Below are 23,016 nucleotides of genomic sequence, written 5' to 3'. Positions count from 1 at the left end.
TTTGATACGTTTTGCGTGGATGTAAAGCTGTGTTGGTTGCATTGTTTTGTGCATTATTCTTGTTTTGATTGCTTGCTTGAATAAACCATTCCAATCCAATCTCCATATTCATGAACGGTTCTTTATGCAAACCAGCGATTGTAGGAATAATCAATCTTGTGAAACCTTGTGGCCCTGAGGGGTCACATTGATGGTCTGTCATCTGGATTCATTTTGAAGGCTCTGCAGAGATTTGAACTCAGACTAGTAGAGTCAGAGTCCAGAGGGCTAACCGTTACACCACAGAACCCTACATACATTCACCTCATGACAAATTAATGTGGAATATTTTGTAGAAAAGAATTTCATTGCTAGAGGCCAGAAACAGAAATTATGTCAGTTATTTTAATTGAGTAGTTTGTGGCACTGGACTGTTTAGATCCATGTAACAAAGATCAGTGATGAAAGCAGGTTGGGTTTCTGGGTTCTACTGAGATTTGAACCCAGAACACTGGATTCAGAGTCCAGACTGCTAAATGTTACACCATAGAACCTCATGAACAACTGCATTTTGACAGGTTTTGATAAGAAAAACTGTAATGAATTGGAAAATATGGTGACAAAGATAAAGCTTCATGATTAAAATAAATATATGTAAAAAATAATATGGCAGTGAAGTGCAGCTGTTGAGTCAGGACATCAGGACAGGGAAGAACCAGAAGCTTTGCCGTCTGAACAGTCCAAAGAAACCATCACTGTGGAAACGCTTCAAAACGTTTTTTAAACCACGCCACAGAAATCAGAAAGACAAAGAAAACCCACAAGCATTGACGGTGAAAACGCAGTCCTTGTTTCACTGCTGCAATGTACACCTGCAAAAAAAGCCCTTTTTATTGTAATTTAGTTTTAGACAATTTTCATTTAGTTTTAGTTATAGCCTTTTGACTAAAATAAGCTTTAGTTTTAGTCACAATTTAGTCATGTTGATTCTATTAGTTTTAGTTTAGTCGACTGAATTATAATAGAGATCCAGTCCACAAGAATCTAGAGTCAAAGATAAAGCATTTTTAGGAAATGTACTAAGTTATGAATGTATGAAGAAAAAAACAAAAACATTTTATTTCACTTTGCTTTCCAAAGTTACTTCTGCAAATTGAGCATCAACACAAAGAAAAGAAATTATAATTTGATCATAATTATAATAAATGTCTGAAGATAAACCGGCCTCCACCTCCTGAAACAGAAGCACTAAAATTAACACAGTAAAGGCCGCACAATTACACAGTAAAGATAAAAGGTGATCACTGGACAGGAGCGCCTCATAATTAGTGGGCGTGTCCTACTTACCAAAAAGTGTTGTGTCATTGTTTCCAATATGAACTACAATCTAAATGACATGCTTGTAGGGAAAGATGAACAATGCTTTGCTCAGCAGTAGCTGGACAGACTCAAAGACCCCAGAAGGGATAAAGCGGGTTAAGAATATGGGTGGGTGGATGAAAACCAGTTATGTATATTTGGCTGCCAGTGATGACAAGACATCAAAAGAAAATGGACATGGTATAGAAAAAAATATAGCTGACTTAAAAAACAAACAGCTGATTGAGAAAGACGCTCATCTAGAAGAGCACAAACTTTAGGCCATGGATGATGAAACGCTTCAGAAGAAGCTCTTTGAACAAAACATAACTACGGACAGAGAGTTCCAGTTCAGGATAAGTGTGGACAGAAAGTTGTGATCCTTACAGATAAACCGATGGAAACAAATCCAGCTGCTAAAGCAAAGCAGGAAAAGGCAAGAAAGCAAAGCACAAACACTTAAATAGATTTTGTTACCTGAAAAGAATCTGATGAGAACTGGATTACTATGCAAAACGATGAAATGATCTAATTCAGTAGGGGTGGGATTACATAAACTTGATTCTTCCCGCTCCTTTCCAAGCACTACATGACTTTAGTTCCTGATCACTATATTTAATTAAGCAAATGTGACTCAAGTGTGTCTTTATTAGTCTGTTTCTTTTTTTTAAATCTATGCATTTCATCATTTCTCTAATGAATGTGATAAATCTGCGCTATTTTTTATTATATGGACTACAATTAATGCTTGTAAAAAAAGAATTAATAAATAACCCCCTCCGTGAACCGCCACCTTACCGTGGTGGTGGGGGGGGTTTGAGGGCTGAGTGATCCTAGAAGCTGTGTTGTATTGGGTGACCCCTCCTGTTAGGGTCTCCCATTGCAAACAGGTCCTAAGGAGACCAGCCAGACTAAGAGCGGTTCGGAAAACCTTTATGGAAATCGTTACATCTAATGAGTGGCGCCACCACCTGGCCACTATTAACTGTGGTAGCATCAGTTATGCACTTCATCCCAAATGCAGTCAGCTAGGTAGCAAAGCGCTCTGATTTTTTTTAAATTAGTTTCACCTAAAAGACTGAGAAAGAAAAACCAGAACAGACATAAATAAATTAGTGTTACCAGTTAATCTGGGGGAAATGTGAGCTGGAGACACATTATACCTGCAACATACATTTAAAGTTTATATTAAAGAAACAGTGGAGAAAAAAAACAGAAAAAAAAGTTTACCTAATAAGAAGGAAAGCTATTAAGATTGAATTTCATTTGTATCTTCAGGAAGTTTCTAAAAGAGTTCCCCCTCCATCTTTATCTGCTCATTCATGACTGGGTTGAGAGGGGAGTCGATGCAAAGATCCCAAGAATTCCCACCTCCTCCAGTTCCTCTGGGGGACCTCCAGTCATTTCCAGAAAAAAAGAACAACTTGACTAAGAAGCATTAAACAGGTTAATATATGATAAAATATTATAGAAGATATAAGAGTAAAAATTCTAGATCCCACATGAGATCTGATTAAAAGCTGAATTAAATACTACCTGAAAATAACAGCAGCTCTGATTCTGAAGTGAAAGGTTTGTCTGCTGTTTGCTTTATGAAGGAATCAAACCAAAACACAAAAAGTTAAAAATATCCACTTTTATTCACCTTCAACAAAACAGCTTCACACGTGACGTCTTCTTCCAAAAAAAAAAGGCATAAAAATGTACGGAGAAAACCGCAAAGACGTCTCGTGTTCTTTGGCTCCAAAAGCCTGATAGAAGCAGGACGAGCGGGAACAGAACCAGCGCACTGACGGGTCAGAACCAGAGCGTCTGCTCATCAACAAAACATCCCTTTAAAAAAATAACTCAATGAGTTTAGAAGTGACCACCAGCAGAACCTTTCCAGTGGTTTTCTGACACGTCAGCTTACTTTAAAAGACAAATCATAAAGCTTATAAACGCTAAGGTTATACAAAACTTACAAAAGGATGCTAAACTCCGCCCCGAAACTACGTTTCCAAAACATTCTGCAAAGCCTGCAGTCTCACCGGGACTTATCCTGAGCGATTGGATCAATGCGACTTCCTGTGAGAACAGGAGCACACCTGAGCGGTCCGACGGTCCGTCACCTGTCCCAGCATCACCCGAAAATACTGCTGTTCAGTCCTTCTGCTGGCAAACACCTCACCACCACGGAGTCAAATGTGCAGAAGAAACTGTGACCAGAGGGTACGGGACTATGGTTTGGTTTGACTAAATAAAATGACATTTTGGTTCCTTAAAGTCAGACGTTATTCCATTTCAATCTAAATAGTTGGTAGAAAAACGTCTGGGAGGAAATGAAATGTCTGAAGGCTGAGAAACAGTCAAAGAACGGGGTCCAAAACCAAAAAAAGAGGCTGATATGCATAAGTCAGTCATAATAGAGGAGTCTAAAACAACATCTGCAGCAGAACTCTGAGGTCATGCAAGGTTCCCTCTGGAAAAAAGCTGACAGACCTGAGAGGGAGGACAGGATTTCTCTGAGTTTGGGGGCTTCATCCGTTTATGAGAGGAAGAGTGCAAAACCTAAACTCCCCTCTGAAACGGATCAACGGGCAGCAGACTGCTTTTGGTCCGGACCAGCATCCATGTGACTGACAGGTCACCGAAAGCGCTCCGGTTCCTCACAGGAGGAACGTTCATCTGTGGGCTTTTCAGAAAGACGAGACCACGAACGCCGTCTGAACGCCATCAGCAGCGGCGTCCTTCCGTTCCGTGAACAAGTCCAGCTTCATGAACGGACTAGGAGGCGGTGACTCCTTCCCACTCCACCAAATACTGCACCTTTCCATCGAAGGTGACCCGTCGGGCGATCACTTTGTACTTTTCCCCACAAGCCAGCCGTCCTGCTGCTCCAAAGTAGCTGCTGATGGAGCTCCTGAGGTGGGACAGCTGACTGTCGGGATCCAGTCCGTGGACTATGTTGGAGGAGTGGAGCCCGGGAAGATGGAGCCTCTCCGAGGCTGGGGGGTTGGCGTCTGCGGGGCCGGGAGGGGGGATCTCCGGGTGGGGAGGCTGCAGAGCTCGCCGTGGCCGCCCACGTTTCCGTTTTAGAGGAGGAGAAGACGCAGGCATGCCATAGGCCGGTCTGTGCATCAGGGAGCTGCAGAGGCTGCGTGACAGAAGCAGGTGTGCGTCAACGCGGTGCGCGATGAGCTCGCCAACAGCTGAGGAAACGCAGAGCGCTGCACCACACGTACCTGGACTGCCTGGAAATGCTGGTTGAGGTAGTTTCCGACACGCTGAGGTCTCCAATGGACTCCACTTCCAAGGTTTGGGATGAAAGCTGACTTTTTCTGATGATAAACACACCATTAAAAAAAACACTTAATAAAATGTAAAACGCTACAATAAGGTAGTTTGGAAGTACAAAGCACACCAACAAATCAAGAGCAGGAACAAAGTTTTCATTTCTACTCTGTACGGACGTATTCAGACTAGGAAGACCGTTTGGTCTGGACCCGGTCCGCTTCGTTTGGTCCAGATCCCTGCGTTTGGTCCGTATCAAGCAGACTTTCCTGTTCCAGACAAAAGCTTTCGAACAAAACCATGTGACCAAAGATCTCTTCTGTCATTGGTCAGGAAATATGAGGGCGGGGCAAAGCAACTAGAGGCAAAAAATAATTGCTATTTCTGAGACCTGTTTGCATCTAGAAAATGGAGCTTCTTGAAACAATGCAGTGACTTTCTTTGTAGTCCTGCAAATAAATGTGGAACTGCAGCTGTTTCAGATGAACTGTTTATCATCGTTATATTCATCCATTCATCTTCTTCCATTTAGTCCCTTTCGGGGTCACGGGGCTGCTGGAGCCTATCCCGGCCACTTACGGATGAAGGCAGGGGACACCCTGGACAGGTCTCCAGTCAGTCGCAGCGTTGTTATATTGTTCATTTTTTATTTCTATGCATGTTTTAACTGTATTTTCGTCTTGCCATGATGACTTTCGGGTCTCCCTAGAAAAGTTTTGTCGTGAAAACCAGCGTGGCGATGCGTGAACGAGAGTTTGGAAATGCCTCAAATGTGCGTTTCCGTGATCTTTTCATTGAGCTGGTCGCTCACACGCACGTTTCCGTGCCCGCGGTGAACGCAGCGTTCAGCACAGTCCTGACTGCCTTCGTGCAGATCCTTACCTGACGGAGGGGAACTGCTGCAAAGGGTGGGGCTCCAGGGGGAGGGGGCCTCTGGTTTCCTGTCAAAGTGCAGTGAAAGGGTTAAACAGGCAGGTGAACCAGTCAACTCGTCTCGGCACCAATCAATCCAGCGGCATGCTTATACACCTGGCTCAGGCGCTCACTGAAGCGTTGGGATGGAGTCTCCAGGAAGGACGCTCCCTGCTTCCTCTTCCTCTTCTTCTTCGTCTTCTTCGTTTTGGTGCCGTTGGTTAAAGTACCGAGACTTCTGAAGTGACAGCAGTACAGAGTTTAAGCACTATTCTGCTCTAAATGATTCTCATCAACAGGTCGATGAGGGACGAATCCGTCCTGCCTTCCATCTGACTGCACCAAAGCAGGCGCTCCCGGCTGCCTGCAGTTCCCTGCAGAGCCTCAGAGGGGCGCCGCATCTTACCCCATTCCTGACAGGGTGGTGGTGGGCTTGCAGCCCTTCACGGCGATCTCATGTGAAGTCTTGTCCATCAGTCCGTTCGCTGGCTCGTTGCTGTGGGGGGGGGAGGGCGGGAAACACACCCGCAGGCTGAACAAGTGCTTCTTCTTTTTCACTTCTTTTCCAGACTTGAATCTAGATCAGAAATGTGAGACAAAGTAAGGCGTAAAAGGGGGAGCGCCTAAACACAGCCAGCCCCCTACCCCGTCTGCTCAACCGAGGTCTGTGAAGTGCAATCAATCAATCAATCGATCGATCTGTCATTGATCCCACGGCTGAGATACTGCAAAGTTCAAAAGAACAGATAATAAACAGCAAACCCAGGATTGTGAGCCAGAACTGTTCAACAGGAATCAGCTCAATGGCCTGCACAGTGGTGTAGTGGTCAACACTCCCACCTCACAGTGAACTCCTGGTTCAAATCCCAGCTGGGTCCTTTCTGTGAGGTCTGCATGTTCTCCTCGAGCATGGGTTGGGTTTTCTCCCAAAGTCCAAAAAAATGCTTCATAGGTTAAATGGTGACTCTAAACGGGATCCTTCTGACGGAAACAACCTGCATCCATTTATGCACCAACATGAGCACTGATGGGACAAAGAGGGACGGATTTTCCTCCAAGGAACATCTAATCTTCACTTGTGGAGCTCATTTTGTGTTCTGGTTCAGTGCTGAGAAAAACACACAAACAGGCTCACACACGGGACCAGGACCCCACCGGGACCCAGACCCAACTGGGACTCAACTAGGACCCCACCAGGACCACCGACCCAACCGGGACCCGGACCCAACCAGGACCCCACAAGGACCCCCACCGGGACCCGGACCCAACCAGGACCCCACAAGGACCCGGACCCAACCCGGACCCAACCAGGACCCCACAAGGACCCGGACCCAACCCGGAGCCCACAAGGTCCCCACCGGGACCCGGACACAAACAGGACCCCACAAGGACCCCACCGGGACCCGGACCCAACCCGGACCCGGACCCAACGGGGACCTGGACCAACTAGGACTCAACCAGGACCCCACAAGGACCCCACCGTACCCAACCAGGACCCGGACCCAACCGGGACCCAACCAGGACCAAGACCCAACCAGGAACCCACCACGACCCCACCGGAACTGAAGGACTTACATGCAGCTGTTGCTGTTTAAAGCCTTCAGAACATTCTCACAGCGTTCGGCGATCGGCGTATCGGCGAGCTGTGAGACAAAAACAGGATTTTAGCAAACATCCGGGTTAACCATCTGGCTTATAAGCAGCAGTTCTTTCATATATGTGTAAAATCTGCTCTCTAACATGCAGCCAATCCTACTTTAGCATCTTTCTGCTATGAAAAGCTCCGTGCAGAATAAAGCCTCACCTCTCCCGGCTGCAGCAGCTCCCAGTTGTCGTTGATGTACTCCAACAAGTGATTTTCAGAGTCAAAGTACTTCTTCTTGTGAATCACACTCATGTTGTACAAACTCAGGTGAGCCACATCCTTCCTGAAACATTTCCATAGAAACTTCTATTACAAATTAAATTACAACTACATTATTGAAGAAACTCAGGGAAACTGCCTTAATATGGCTGATTATCAGAGTTTACCACAGAAACAGAAAAAAATCAAATCACAACAGTCACAGACTCTGCAGGTTTTCCCTCAAAGGATGAGTTTGGTCTGAAATGTCAATCACAGAAACGCTCCCACTCTTAAAATGTAAAAAAAGAAATAAAACTGATTGATTTTTAATGAACTTATTTGTATAATAAAGCAGAACAGAAGTATTTATCTTAATTCTGTTTCTTCTTCTGTGAGAAGCTCTTCTATCCTCCACTGTTTACCTGCATCAATGTCACCTGTTCAAACTCCTTATCAGAATCAGACGCCTGTCCACAGCCTAAACCAGTCAGAGTGTAACCCTCCACCATGACCAAGACCAAAGAGCTGTCAGAGAACACCAGGGAAAGACTTTAGGGTACCATGCTCTTTTGTTTCATGCTAAGTGGGCCAGATGACTGACCCGGGTTAAGGAAAGACTGAATGAGGTCATGGAGGATGAAGCCTGTCTGGGTCTTCCAGCAGGAAATAACCCCAAACACACGGCCCGGGCAGTGAAGGAGCGGCTACATAGAAAGCATCTCAAGGTTCTGGAGAGTTCTAGCCAGTCTCTGGACTTCAGTCCAAAAGAGGAACCGTGGAGGGAGTTCCAATTCATGTTGCCTAGCAACAGCCTACAAAAGATCTGCAAGACAGGACGGGGTTTGCAGAATCAGAGTTTGCGTCGCTGTATGCTGGCATTCATTTTAGGCGGGATAACTGATTACTGGGCAAAAGACTGAGATGGTGATTTGATTTCAATGCTCTTCTAACTGCCAGGTTTAACCGAATAATGATGGAACTTTATGAAAATCCCACATTTTAAACAGAATAGGCAATTTTATTCTGAAAATATTAGAATCCGTTGTTCAAAAGACAACCGATGGATGGATGTGACGAATCAATGCCGCACTTTCCAAGTAAATCTGAAACCAAGAAAAGGGGTCAATAAGGTCGTGGAGGTGGGCGGAGTTAAGTGCTCCCAAAAGGAAATCAGTGTTTTTAATCCCAGCAACTAAAAACATGCAGACAGATTTGTTACTGCAGAGTTTGAGGACGAACACCCCCTCCCTCAATGAGGACGCGTGACGGCTTCCGGACAAACTCACCAGCTGAGCGGCAGCCGGCTCACAAACTCTGGTCCACCGTTGCAGACTGAACAGATGAACAAATAAAACCTGGAGGGAAAAAGAACCAAACAAACAGCATTACGGTAGTTGGCATGAAAATGTTTTCTAAAAAAAGTCAAGTTTTCTTTATTAAAAAAAAACAGTTCAAATGTTTTTATGTGGCATGTCAACAGACTGCTTTGGTTAACTAGTACATGCTTCATTAAAACCCCTTGTGCTGTCTTGTGGGGTCCAGATGACCTCCGAGGGACTTTAACATTGGGAGTTGGGTCATCTGGACCCCACCAGGCTGAACCTTTTTTCTTCAATGATTTGTGATCTTCACTGGTGTCCATGGATTACATGAAATCTTTCCACCTTTATCCACCTTTGTCATGGTAGCGAGAACATGTCAATGTAAGGGTGGGGTCATTTGGACCCCACAAGATAGCACAAGGGTTAAAAAGACAAAATTAACATTTGCATATGAAAAAATGTACACAAAAGAAAATATTCCTGTGAGTAGAAGAAGAAGAGAGAATGCTTGGAGTGTGCAAAGCAGTAATCAAAGCAAAAGGTGGCTACTATGAAGAACCTACAATATGACATATTTTCAGTTGTTTCACACTTTTTTCTTTTGTATATTATTCCACATGTGTTCATTCATAGTTTTGATGCCTACTGTGTGACTCTACAATTTTCATAGTCATAAAAATAAAGAAAACTCTTTGAATGAGAAGGTGTGTCCAAACTTTTGGTCTGTACTGTATATGAATATCAAGTTGTTGTATATTGACGTTAGTTATAAAGAACTGTATTACCCAGCATGCATGAATACCCAGCATGCTAGGCGAGTAGTCACATGTTGGTGCACAGTGCAGAGCTAGGAAGCTGATTAGAGACGGATTGCTTTGCACAGTGTAGTAGTTGGAAAGAGACTGTTCAATAGAAAGTCTGAAGAACACGGCTACAGCGCCTCTCTTTGCTGACTGAACGAGGCGAGCTAAATGAGCTAGATACCTACTAAACGTAACTTTACATAGTGTTAGACAAAAAGCCTTAGATCCAGATTTCCCGTATTGGTTCGGGTAATGCTGTTGCGTCATTTCTTGTGTATGTAGTGTGAGCCCTGTCGGCCACCGTATTATTGTAATCAGATTACTGTATTTTCCCCAAGTACAAGTTGCACTGGAGTGTAAGTCACAGGGTCAAATAAAAGATAGTAAGGAAAATAAACATATTCGAGCCGATCCGGAGTATAAATCACGAGAAATGCTGCGCTCACACCCAGCGTGATCGGGTTTGATTCGCATCAAATGCGAGTTTGCTGCCTTTTTCTACGCACGTCAAGTCACCTATGCTGCCGTCCAAAAACGCGTTCATAAACCAGACAGTCCCGCCACATGTGGGAGAAGCTACTGTCGAGTTTTTAGCCTCATAGCAACATGGACGCATCGACTGAATGTCTCGTTTACACACGGGTGACATCCAGAGATCACTTAAGGTGAAGAGCCACGTCTCCATGTCTGAATTCATGACTTCTTTCCATCTTTAACTTCTGCCGAGTCATAGCAATTCCAGCCGTTCCTCCGTGTTTCTCTAACCTGGTTTGATGACTTGCCGTCCCAAACGAGTTCGTGGAGGGAAAAATAAAAACTCACTTAACAGCATTTGATGCAAAAGTAAAGTTCAGGAGAACGATCAGATTGATTTTGATTGATGGTGTTGGACGGCGCTTCTTCTGTAGTAAATACTGACAATACTGAGTTTGATTAGGACTTCTGCGGCTTTCATGGAAGCTAACAAACCAGGTGTTACCCAGCAAGTCATTTCATCCATTAACTAACTGAGTGTGAAGCTGTGCACCCATCTGTTACTGAAGCACCGCTGGTTCTGGTTCTGGAGCTGTGCTCCTCCAGGAGAGAATCAAACCAACAGTTGAAGTGATGATGCTTGCAGAAAGGACAGTACCTGTCACCGTAGAGCATGGGCATAGGTAAACAATGGAGACAGGCTTCATGGAACCACTGCTGACACTGTTTGCACTGCAGCATCTTCAGGTACCAGCTGCACAGACAGAACACACGCTCAGCATCTCCTGAGGCAGAACCGTGCTCTGTGGAGGCTCACTCACTCTCCCGGATCGCCGCAGTAGCAGTAACACTGCTGGAGGTTAGTCTTGTGGCCCTGGTCCCACACCAGCTTGTCCAGGGCGTAGGGGAAGGAGAGCTGCAGCTCCGTGTGCTGCTGTGCTTCGGCGTCGTGCTTCGTGGCCGACGCCCTCCTCTTGAGTGAACTCCTCTTCTGCAAACAGACGGACATCTTTAAATGCGTCCTATAAAGAGGAAAGGCTGCATCCATTCAGAAGACCAAACCTTCGATAGAGATGCATGTTCACAGTCCGAGCAGAGCCACTCGTCATCAGAGTCGATGACTGCAGCGTCGATGACGGGGTCGTGACACAGCTGGTGGTATCCTGAGAGACAGGCAGCGTCTTTACGTTTCTGACACGTCACTAAAGCCCCGCCCATCCATCATGAGGATCCTGGAGCTGCTTTCAGCTTCTGAACAGTAAACTGGCTCCTTCACAGAGTTTCTCAACTGACCTTGTCCACAATTGTCACAAATGACAATCTCATTGGGTTCCTCGGACACTTCCTCCTGACATATAGAGCACACAATGTCCTCGTCCTCCTCGTCTTCATCATCTTCATCTCCTGAAAAAAGACGAACGCAATCAAGGCCAACAACTGACCACAAGGGGCGAGACAGCTACCAATCTTCCTTTTATCTGATGGATGTGGAAATGAGCCAACAGCAGCAGATCTTCAGCCCAGCTGTGGCCGGTGGATCTTTCCTGCACACACTCCTAAGGTAAGAACGGCCACATCACAACGTTCCACATGTGTCAGCAACACCGCCTCACGTGTCGAGCTCACAGAGTGAAACCGTGTCTGTGCACGCATCGCTCCAGGAGAAGTCACGTGACCGATACACCACTGAGTCGCTGCGTCACAGCGGCTGTGGTTGGTGGACACAGGAAACGCGTCGACCAGCAGTGTTGCCAGATTCTGTGGTTTTCTACCCAATTGGGTGGGTTTGATTTTGATACTGTAGAGTAATTTTGCTTTAAGCGGGTTTTAGCTAGTTTTATAATGAGTCTAAGCCAGTGTTTTTCAACCAGTGTGCCGCAGCACATTAGTGTGCCGTGGGAAATAATCCTCATTAACTGATCTAAAAACATTTTCCATCTCCAGGATATCAGCTCTGTGTTCATCCAAACAGGCCCTGATAAAACACTGAGTAGTTAGGAATATGAAAGATCATAAAATACTTTTTTCTGTTTATTTGATTATATTAAAAACATTTTGATAAGAATGACGGTACCGCGATTTAGCCGTAGCTTCACCTCTGTTTTTGGAAAATCCCCCCCCCTTTAACTGTCTCTGCCAATCATTCTTGGACCCCTAATCATACGTCATCAGTCTGACCAATCAGAAGTGGTTCATGTCTTCACTTCCTTGTTCAGATTCTGCTCAAAGTCTCTCAGTTCCACCAAAAATACCAGCTAAAGCTCGGTAAATACTAATAAAACTTCAACATGTTCACTTTTTGTGTAGCTACAGAAAACAAATGTCAGTCTTTTGGTGTAAATTTGATCAAACATGTCGTGATCATATAATTTTTCAAAAATTACAGTTAATAAACTGGAGGGTAAAACAACTACCAGGGTAAAATGTCAAATAATTCAGATGAAAATTATTACGTAAAACTAACTTAACTTTTATTGCATCGTTTAGAAAAAACAGCTGCAACTTTCAGATTTTTCTGCCACAATTATCACAAAAATGCACGTGAGATCTTGGAGGGACTCTAGATCAATACAGACTATAGAGTTTCTCCTTATTTAATTTTTGGATGATGTTGTGCCGCGGGATTTTTGTCAAGGATAAAGTGAACCTTGGCTCAAAAAAGGTTGAAAAACACTGGTTTAAGCCATCTTTTATTTTGAAAAATGACCGGATCTTCTCGGTTACATTTCTGTCACTCGGGTGTTAAACCAATCCAGCGGTGAGTTTAACAGAGTAGGAAAAAAAATCCATTTTTGATGCCTCAGATAGCGCAGCTTCCAGCCATTTTCCCCGCCCACCTGTGTTTGGTGTTTTATTTTACTGAGTCTTTACTTGTTGAATGTGGTGTTTCAGTTGAGTTTGTGGATTTATTTAATAATAGTGTTTTTGGTTTATATTTTTTTTTCCTGTTCCTCTATTTTTCCGCTTGATCTAGCAGAACACTTCCATTTTACCCTCTTATTTTTGATGAATCCTTCAATGTTTCGGAGGTTAAGTGTCACATTTGTTCAGCAGGACTGTCAAACTTAAAAGCCCCTCCTTATTGCTGGGGCATTATAGAGCGAGACATGGCAAAGAGGACGCCACAATGACAAATTTTGGTTTAGACTAGGTCAGTGTTTTTTAACCTTTTTTGAGTCAAGGTTCACTTTATCCTTGACAAAAATCCCGCGGCACAACATCATCCAAAAATTAAATAAGGAGAAACTCTATAGTCTGTATTGATGTACAGTCCCTCCAAGATCTCCACTGGATTTTCTGTAATCATTGAGGCAGAAAAAGCTGGATGTTGCAGCTGTTTTTCCTAAATATTAAGAAAGTTGTGAGTTTTCAATAATAATTTTCAACTACATTGGTTGAAAATGTGTCCAGGTAGTTGTTTTTCCTTCCAGTTTATTAACAAGCAATTTTATGTAACCTCACAAAAACCAAATGAGAACAATATTTCTAAACAGTGATTTATTTATTTATTAAATGTTATGATCACAACATGCCTGTTGTCGGTTTTCCAATTTAGTCTTAATCCTGTTAATTTTGTTATTTTTTGTATTTAAGATCAACTCTTCAGATTTTTCAAAAGTGAAGCTGAATTTCTCCTGGATTACAGATATTAGAAAACTGTTTCAGTTAGAAACATGACGAGGACCAAACACCAGAATGTCTGGCTGTGAATGATAAACACTAATCACACAGGAGAACCAAACTGTTTACGTCTGATTTCATCAAGAAGATTTGAAAACTGTTAAAACAGACTCGTGTGTGCATTCGTTGGGTTTCATGACAGTTAATAGAGCCGGGTCATCGTAGAGACGCTGTCACTGTAACCCAGTGCTTCTTAATTATGTTTTACAAGGCCCCCCCCTTAGGAAAAAGAAACTGCCCCCCCCCCCCCCCCCCACACACACACACACACACATACTCGCCATGGCTACAATATATAAGTTAGTATAAAAACAAATGTGCAAGTATACCTAAAATTGTATCTTTTAACATTAACAAAAGAAAAAAAAAATCAATATAAATCCACCTTTAACAAATACTAACTTTATTTAGACACAGAAACCCTGTTATAGTCTAAAACAGAAAAGAAGCTTAAAGTGCCTAAAATAAAAAAATCTGTCAGTCATTATTAAACTAGAAACATTTTGACCAACTGAACCATTTGATGCTGAGAAAAATAATTCAATCAATAAATAATATTAAATATAGATTTCAAATCAGAAAACAGTAGATATAGAAGACTGAATAAACACAAATGTATTATTGATTTATTTACTTATTGATTTTTATTTTATTTGGGTATTTTATTTTACTTGAATGAGAGTTTTGTAAGTAATTTATGTACAGAAAACAGATAATAGAGTATAGTTAATAGTATATGTTCCATACAAATTTACTGACTCTCAGACACTCACACATTGCGCACATGTGTGTGTGTGTCTGTGTGCGCGTGTGTGCGTGCACGCTGACCCCGCCTTCAGTGGCCCCAAGGGAAAATGATTTTGAGACCCCTGCTCTGGATTCTGTGGAAAGCTACACCGCTAAAGACGAGCTTTAGCTGGTATTTTTGGTGGAACTGAGAGACTTTATGAGCTGAATCGGAAAAAGGAAGTGAAGACATGAACCACTTCTGATTGGTCAGACTGATGACATTTGATTAAGCCTCCAAGAATGATTGGTGGAGACAGTCGAAAGGGGCGGGACTTTTCCAAAAACAGATCTACTGTTATCTGCTAAAACTACAGCTAAATTGCGGTACAGTCATTTTTATCAAAATGTCTTTAATAGAATCAAATAAACACAAAGAAAAAAGTATTTTATGATCTTTTCATATTCCCAACTACTACCAATCAGGGCCTGTTTGGATGAACACAGAGCTGATATCCTGGAGATGGAAAATGTTTTTAGATCAGTGAAAATGGGTAATTTCCCACGGCACACCTGACCATCTCGCACAGCACGCCATGGCACATCAGTTGAAAAACACTGGACTAGATTCTTTTCAGTAGAGTTTCTTAACTTGGTTGCCTGCAATGATTTTTTGGGTCCAGCAGGAGTCAGTATTGAGTGTCAGTCTGAACACAGTATCAATAGTTTGTGCAATCTGCCGAACCGCTTCACAAGGCCTCATCTACCCATCACTACTTCATGTTAATTATAGAAACGTTAAAAGATGAGCAGGTTTCCAGAAAAATGTGACTAAAGAGCAAACTTTGAAGCTGCAATAACTTACCCGTTTGAATATCCTTCCAGAAAACCCAGGATTTTGACTGATCTTCAAAAACTATGAAGCAGCGCTGTTTCTCCTCATCTATCTGAAATAGGACAGACATGTTCAAACTCTCCTGAAAGACCACAGACAGTCAGGAAAAGAGGTACAACTTTAGAGGATTCAAAGGGTTTAACTCCAGTAACTTAGAAATAATTCTACGTTTAAAGAGGAATGTCGAAGGACACATTTCATCCGATTAAACTTTTACATGTTTTTAAAGCATTGCTTCCTCTCACCAACCTTTGTGATGGTTCCCAAGTAAAACAGGCCGTCTGACCAGCGGGCCAACACGTCCTGTCCCTCTCTGAACCGGGCAGACATGCCTTCCTCTCCATACTCCTCTCTAACAGAGAGGCTGCTGGGTAGCAGAGGAGCTCCCTGCCGATGGAGGTGAGATGTGTGCTGGACCAACAGGTGATCAGCGACTCCCGAGTCTCTGAAAAACGGGAATGGCCAGATGAAACCGAGGGGTATCGCCAGAGGACACAAGCAGGAAGGGAATATAGTCAGAAATATAAATGCGTAGACGCTAGTGTTAAAGCATCAGGGTCTGAGATAGAGGTCAAGTCCATCCATCTATTTTCACAACGCGCTGAATCCCCTTTGAGGTCATAAGGTTACTGGAGCCTATCCCTGCTAGTGGAGCAAGGATAAGCCCCTTCCCACTGCTGTCTGTTTGGGTCTCCCCACGTCTTAAAAATACAAGGTTGTGTCAGGAAGGGCATCCGGCGTAAAAACCAAATTGTCCACATTCCATAGAACATCCCATGGTTCTACGGACGTTCTATGGAACGTGGACAATTTGGTTCCGTCAACAACCTTCTACAGAACACGTTCTATGGAACCCGTGCTATGGAACCCCTTCTATGGAACACGTTCCATAGATTAATTCCATGGAACGGATTCTGTAGAAAGTTCCATAGAAGGTATAGAACGTGTCCTATAGAACAGGTTCCATAGAGCGTGTTCTGTAGAAGGTTTCATAGAACGCGTCCTTTGGGAAGCGCCCGTGTATAGAAGGTTCCATAGAAGGGTCTATGGTTATATAGAAGGATCCATGTGGTCTGAATCTGATAAAGTGGTGCATCGCCGATGAGACTCCTGAACCGACGTGACCCCAAACCTTTACTGACCTCAGTGCGTCAGCGTCCTGCAGCGTCCAGCCTCTCGGCGCGGACATGGCAACAGATTCTGCTCATTAGCGGTAATTGGTCATTAGTGAGCGGCGGGCCGCGCTTGCACGTTCCGTTAACGTGAATGGCCGCGCGGTCTTTGAGGCGTCCGCGGCAGCTGTCATCATTCTGACAGCCCTCCCGGTCACCGGGAACTCAGCCGGAGCAAAAACTCCGTCAGACCCCCGTCGGTCCCGCGTCCCTTTGTTCGCGGGGCTGAAGCCAGCGGACAGTTCACAGGAACAGGGGGCGCGTGCCGAGTCCGCCACGGACCAAGAGGAAACCGAACACGGCCGAACGCTTCACAGACAGACCGCCGCGGATTCGATACTCGAGCCGAACACCCGCGCGGCGCGACCCCGGCCAGCTCAACGACCCGCACCCCACCCCCTCGCGGGAGGAGAACATGACAACAATACCTCATTCGGCCCCTGCGCTTCAACCAACAACTCCTGCAGCAAAATGAGCGGACGGCGGCGATTGCCCCCTCCCACGAGCACAGCAACGTCCTTCACGACGGCTTCCCGATAACTTCCAGCGCCTCTTCAGAAAACAACAAACTGGTCGCTTCCCCCCCGCGTATTCGCCATTTTGGTTTCCCGCTGATGGTCGGGGAGTGCATGATGGGAAGAGCCTCACCCCCTCCCCTGCTGTAGTGGGAGACGAGCCGCTTCAACTCTTCAAACATTTGAAAATGTAGGCGGGGCGTCTCCGTTGCGCATGCGCGTCTGTCCCTCAAAGACTTCTTTCTGCAACATTTTCTCTTTAGTTGCTCTTAAACACTCAGGCTGTGACTTTCATGTAAAATGCATCTGCAAATCTTTGTTTTTATTTCACATTTCATGTCGTGTATATTATTACTTTTAATATTGACTTTAACAAATGTACTTTTTAAAAGTCCCACTTCAACTATATTTTGATCTATTATCAAACCATTCCCAGTTGTCTTTTCATTATGATTCTGACACTTGTAGTCAAAATCTAAAAACCTGTGTCGTTTTCTAGGACATAGTTTCTGCAGAGTGGCAGGAGTTCTTTAGAAATTCACCTCTGACTTGTGGACGTTGGCTAGGAAGTAAGCCTCTGCCGATATCCCATCATTTCTTTTTAACATTCTCTCCCACAAACTTACAGCCCCTCCCAACACCAACCTAACATTACTGATGCAACACAAATGGAAGCAACATCGTATGTATTTATCCATCCAGTTCTGATCCAGATTCCAGCTCAGACCAGGAAAATAAAGACGTTCATGGATCTGTTTGTCTGCAGGTGGACTTCCTGATCACTGTTTAATGTTTACAAGTTGTCTCATAAATTTGTTTTGCTACTCATGGATCCTATTTTTCCTGCCAAGGTTGATCTATAAATACAGTTTACCAAAAAATGAGGATGTGGAAATTGTTTAGTTCAAGAAACCAAAGCAAGAATGATGCATAAACAAAAATAGATTAGTAAATGATGTAATGCATACACACTCACATTCACAGCCTATTCCAGACTTAAAACAAGCCAGTCGTCAAAGCTGACATCAGACAATAACATTAGTTATAACATAACTCAAGTCAATGGCAGCAGATGAAGAAACAACCTCAGCAAGGCAGATCTGGTGTAAATCAATCAGGAAGTATCCTTGATCGTGAGCCCCTCAATCCATTAAAGAGAAAATTCATCAAATCACATCTGCAATGCAATAATCCTACATTTCTAGGAATCTCTTGAGTGGTGACCTTGAATGACCTTTAAAATCAGCCGGGTCACCTGAGTCAAGATGATGGTCCATACCAACCAGTATGTTTTAGGATTGAAAAAAACATGCCTTTTTATGTTTTGCATTTTGTTAATGACAAAACGTCATTTTAAGATGCTCTTGTTCTCATATTCAACCTCGTTAAGTTATAGTCAGAGATAACTGGACCAAATAGGACGTTTTGCTACAGACTCAGATTCAGGATCAGAAGCTCCAATGGACCCCAAAAAATCTTAAATGCCTGGGTATACTTTTGAACCTGAGATTGGAAAATATCATACAGGATAACTTTGATCAATCAAACAAATCTACGTCTGAATGGTTGGGATAAACTGCAGATTTCGTTAAGGGGTAGGGTCCAGGCAATGAAGATGACTATAGCACCAAAATTAAACTATTTATTTAGTTTATTTATTAATTTACCACTTAAAGTTCCACAATCTACAGTATATTTAAATCCATTGAGAAAATGATAAGCAGCTTTATTTGGGGTGGGAAAGGGCCCAGAATGACTTTGAAAAACCTCCAGAGTAGATTAGAATTCGAAAGGATTAGGATTACCAAATATGCAGCTCTACAAAGAGGCCTTCGCCAGTGCACAAATAACAACACTTTTATTAAACAAAGATGACAGACCAATCTGGGTGGACTTGGAGTCAGAAAAAAATTATCCAAGTTTACAATTATTTGTCCCAGCAGCCTACCGAAACGGTTAAATCGAACCCAATCATAATTCACACCAGAAATGTGTGACACCGCCCACGTAGAAAAGAAAACATCTGTCCTTTTTTATTGGGCATGTCTTCCGTTTGGAACAACCCCAAATTAAAAATCGGGTGCAAAATTTTCTTGTGGCCAAGTTGGTTTACAAAAGGCGTTGTAAATATAAACTGTTTTTTTCAAAAAAATGTCCTAGTTACTTATAGAGATTTAAACAATACATATAACATAAAGACATAAAGAATACATAAAGACTTTGGAAATTTCTACAAATAAGATGATTGTCTCTCAAAACTAAACCTCTTCAGAGCACATAACCTACCTATTGAATCACCTGCTCATTCTACTTAAAAAAAACAGGAAAGTTACCACAAGTCTCATTTATAAATATTTCACCAAAAGTATCAATGTGGTCAACTCAGGGCTCAAAAGAGTCTGGGGAATAGACTTAGGAAAATGAATGGGGTACAATTAATCAAACTATGTGACAATCAATACATTCAACATGACATAGGAAAATGAATGGGGTACAATGGTCAAAAAAGTGTTAAAGCCAATGAGGGACGCACAATCTAAACTAATCCAACTTCAAATCCTTAACCCTTGTGCTATCCTAGGCACTTTACCGTTGGGAGTTGGGTCATCTAGACCCACTAGACAGTGCTCTGAACCTTTTTTCTTCAATGATTTGTGATCTTCACTGGTGTCCATGGATTACATGAAATCTTTCTTCCTTTTTCCATCTTTGTCATGATAGGGAGAACACGTCAATGTAAGGGTGGGGTCATCTAAGATAGCAGAAGGGTTAATCGATTATACTGGACAACTTTTAAACTGAATTAAGCAGGGATGTGTGACATCAACCACTGCTGGCAATGCAAACAACACCGTGGAGATATAATTCATATGGTTTTTTTACCTGCCTAAGTCTCACTTTTGGCACAGAATCATGGGAAAGATAAACACTACATTAGATCTGAATTAACTCCTACATTATGTCTTCTGAATCATCTTGAAAATACTGTTAAACTAGAAAAAAAAAGCCAACCGACTCAAAATTGAACTTACCACTGCCAAGAGGGCTATTTTGAGACATTGGAAGGGACAGAGCAACCCCACATACCCTGAATGGTATAGAGCCCGAGCAGAAACGGCCTCATATGAACATTTGATTTACAAGATTAATGGAAACCTTCTTAAATATGAAAACGTGCGGGAGCCTTTCTTGACCCAGACTAGAAGGACTTAAACAAGGTCGGCCCAATATGAATTAGAAAGGGGAAAATTAAAATTAAAATCTTAAGATTTTCATCAAAAATCTCACTTGTTTGCATAACAGCCTTAGGTTTGGTATATTGAGTTTATGTGAATGTGTATTAATCGTAGTTATAAGATGCCTTGTAATTTGTATACCTGTAACTCTTTAAAGGCTGCATATAGATAAAAATGAAAGAAAAAAATGGGCACAGTTGTAAAGAAAACAACAATAACAAAAAAAGCATTAAAAAACCCAAAACATCGAAATATGAATTAATATTATGGGGATTTGACAGTTGGTGGCGCTGTGGAGTCATCATGGGAGGTTGTTCAGTTCTTTACAAATGTATTTTTGACTTTTGACTAGGCGCGAGATTTTGAACAAATCTTCTGTAGGTTTTCATTGACATTGAGAGGATCTAATTTGCCTCCCATGGGGATCAAATCAATTATCATAATCATCATTATTACAACCATCATTTGTGACGCAGTAATTCTTGTGTTCTTCCACAATTTTCAAAAATCTACAGTTGGAATTTTTATTAACCTATAGAAAAAGCAACACTCAATCAAGACATCATACTTGAAAAATCTGCAAAATTTGAAATTAGAAGAGGAGCTCTGAGTTGGAACAAAAGCAGTTTGAATGGAAGAAAATTTGTCAAGCGAGAAGAATTTACATCTGATTCTAAAGAGATTAGTTGTTGTGTCCCTCAAGGAGCAATTCTGGGCCCATTACAACTCAACATTTTCATAAATTACATATTAAATGCTTCAAAAGTGTTACAAATCATATTATTAGTTGATAAAATACAAATGGTTTAGTCTACAGACCATTATAAGGTAGAGCAATGTGGTAAATATTTAGCTTAATAAAATAAAAAACATGGATGAAAAACAACAACTTATCATAAAACTTAGACTAAACAAAAGTACTGTTTTTGATCAATACAAAGTCAAAGCATAGTTGTCAATAGAAATAAAATGTCTCAATCAATAGTGTTATAGATATCAAATATTCAGCACTAATTGTTGACGATGAACTAAGCTGGAAGCAGCACATCAGACACAAACCAAAATATTCTAATTATAGATATAACTGTAGATATTTATTGTACAGCTCTTTGAAAGTTCCATACTTTACCTTTTTTTAGAAATGTGGGCGATGGTAATAAGAAGTCACTACATCCTCTGGTTTTACTTAAAAACTAATATCCATCAGACTCATTGGTAAAGTCCGTTATTTTTATGTGATGGCGGCCTACACTACCACCCCACCAGGGCAATAACCTCCTGCACCACACCCTACATATAACTGTTCCCTTCACATTTTGCGTATACTTTTAGAGGATTTCTTTTTTCAAACATAACACAAAAACTCATATGGTTGAACATCAATTTATTGACACATTTCGGTTTACTTTCTTATAATTTGCTTCATTAATGTATTGTTATGTTTTTTGAGTTGGTGTTGCTGAGGGAACCGTTGTTGCTGCTGTAATCTGCTGCCGGAACCATTAATTCAGGCCTGACACAAGGAAGCAGGCCAGTCAGCAGAGGCCTTACAGTCAGCAGGCAGCTAGTTGGACTGAACCATCGCCCGGGGGAGAAGAAAAACTCTTTTTGTGTTGCTTTACTTCAGTTTCTATTTTACAGTTCCTTTGTTTCATTCATTTGTGTATGTTTTTCACCACAGGATGGACATTACTTTAGTTCGTTTGCTGTATTTTGTCTTAGTCTTTTTCGGTTCCCCCTTGTGTGTCTAGTTGGTCTGATCAGCCGCTCTATATGATCCCTTGTGTTTTCAGTTAGGAGGTCAGTTTAAGTAAGTTAGTTTGTCCTCTGGTAAATTTGAAGCTTCAGTTGTTTCTGTTACTTTGACCTCTTTTAACTGCCCATTTTTGTCACTCTAGACGTTTTGAAAAAAACATTTAAATATTTTTGATAAATGTATTTGCTGTCCTTGCCTTATAGTCCTCAGTCCACCACACTTGATCGCACAAACACTTTATTTGATCAATCCAGACTTTTAAAAAACTATGACCTTGTTTTTCACACCACACAACTTCTATACAGAGGCAGTGGAACAACAAATATCCAGTTCGGGTTTATTGAAGGTGTATCGATGTGGGAATTTCAAGATCAAACTGATAAAAACCATTAAGAAAAGTTTCTGTGTGCGGCACTAAACTAGAACATACAACAACAACAGGATTCATAATAATTGCTGCAATAGTGCAACATTTTTTACTTTTTTTTGTTACTTGACAATAATCCATAATAATTCTGTTTTTGTTTTGTTTGTAAAACTGTCACAATATGTTCTAATGATAATCAATAAGAACTTAATTTGTGCTATTTGATGATCAAATAAAATAAAACGTTTAATGGCTTCAAACAGACATTAAGAACCGGAATATGGCAACTGTGGGAAAAGAAAAAATGGGGTTGGTAGGTTTGCTTCTTCCCACTCCCTTTCAATCAAGTAATCAAACTATTTGATAAATCAAACTATGTGACAATCAATACATTCAACATGACGTGTGTCTGTACTGTATTTCAGTGCAAAAATGTCTGTTATATAGTGGAGCAAACACAATGTCAAGAAGATATTAGGCATAATATTTGTTGTTGTTCTTCTAATGAATTTATGAATTAATATCTTGAATAGATTTGATTTAGGCCTCTATGTATTTGTGTTTTTGTTGTATTTTTCTTCTCTTTTTTGTTAATTTATTGAAATCAATCAATCCTCATCCTCATCTGGATGCCAATTACTTTAAAAACCTTTCAACACTGTGGGTTTGGGTTAAATTGAAACATGTGAAAAGCAGCCAT

General features: G+C 42.0%; 1 protein-coding gene across 1 annotated transcript; it reads right to left on the bottom strand.

The window, feature by feature from the left end:
- Positions 1–2,959: 2,959 nt before the first annotated feature.
- On the bottom strand, positions 2,960–17,350 carry mtf2 (metal response element binding transcription factor 2). Its single transcript, XM_011486129.3, has 15 exons — positions 16,871–17,350; positions 15,520–15,715; positions 15,241–15,322; positions 11,262–11,372; positions 11,031–11,131; positions 10,790–10,959; positions 10,627–10,722; positions 8,656–8,724; positions 7,328–7,451; positions 7,099–7,166; positions 5,930–6,100; positions 5,641–5,761; positions 5,494–5,552; positions 4,563–4,658; positions 2,960–4,474 (listed from the first exon to the last, which is right to left on the bottom strand). The coding sequence occupies exons 1-15, from the start codon at positions 16,873–16,875 to the stop codon at positions 4,105–4,107; spliced, it is 1,839 nt and encodes a 612-aa protein (XP_011484431.1). The 5' UTR covers positions 16,876–17,350; the 3' UTR covers positions 2,960–4,104.
- Between the last annotated feature and the right edge of the window lie 5,666 nt (positions 17,351–23,016).

This window comes from Oryzias latipes, chromosome 17 (genome assembly GCF_002234675.1).
Source record: "Oryzias latipes chromosome 17, ASM223467v1".
In the NCBI taxonomy this organism is placed as follows: domain Eukaryota; kingdom Metazoa; phylum Chordata; class Actinopteri; order Beloniformes; family Adrianichthyidae; genus Oryzias; species Oryzias latipes.
Note: the sequence above shows the minus strand (reverse complement) of the source record. Positions and strands in the feature narration are given on the sequence as shown.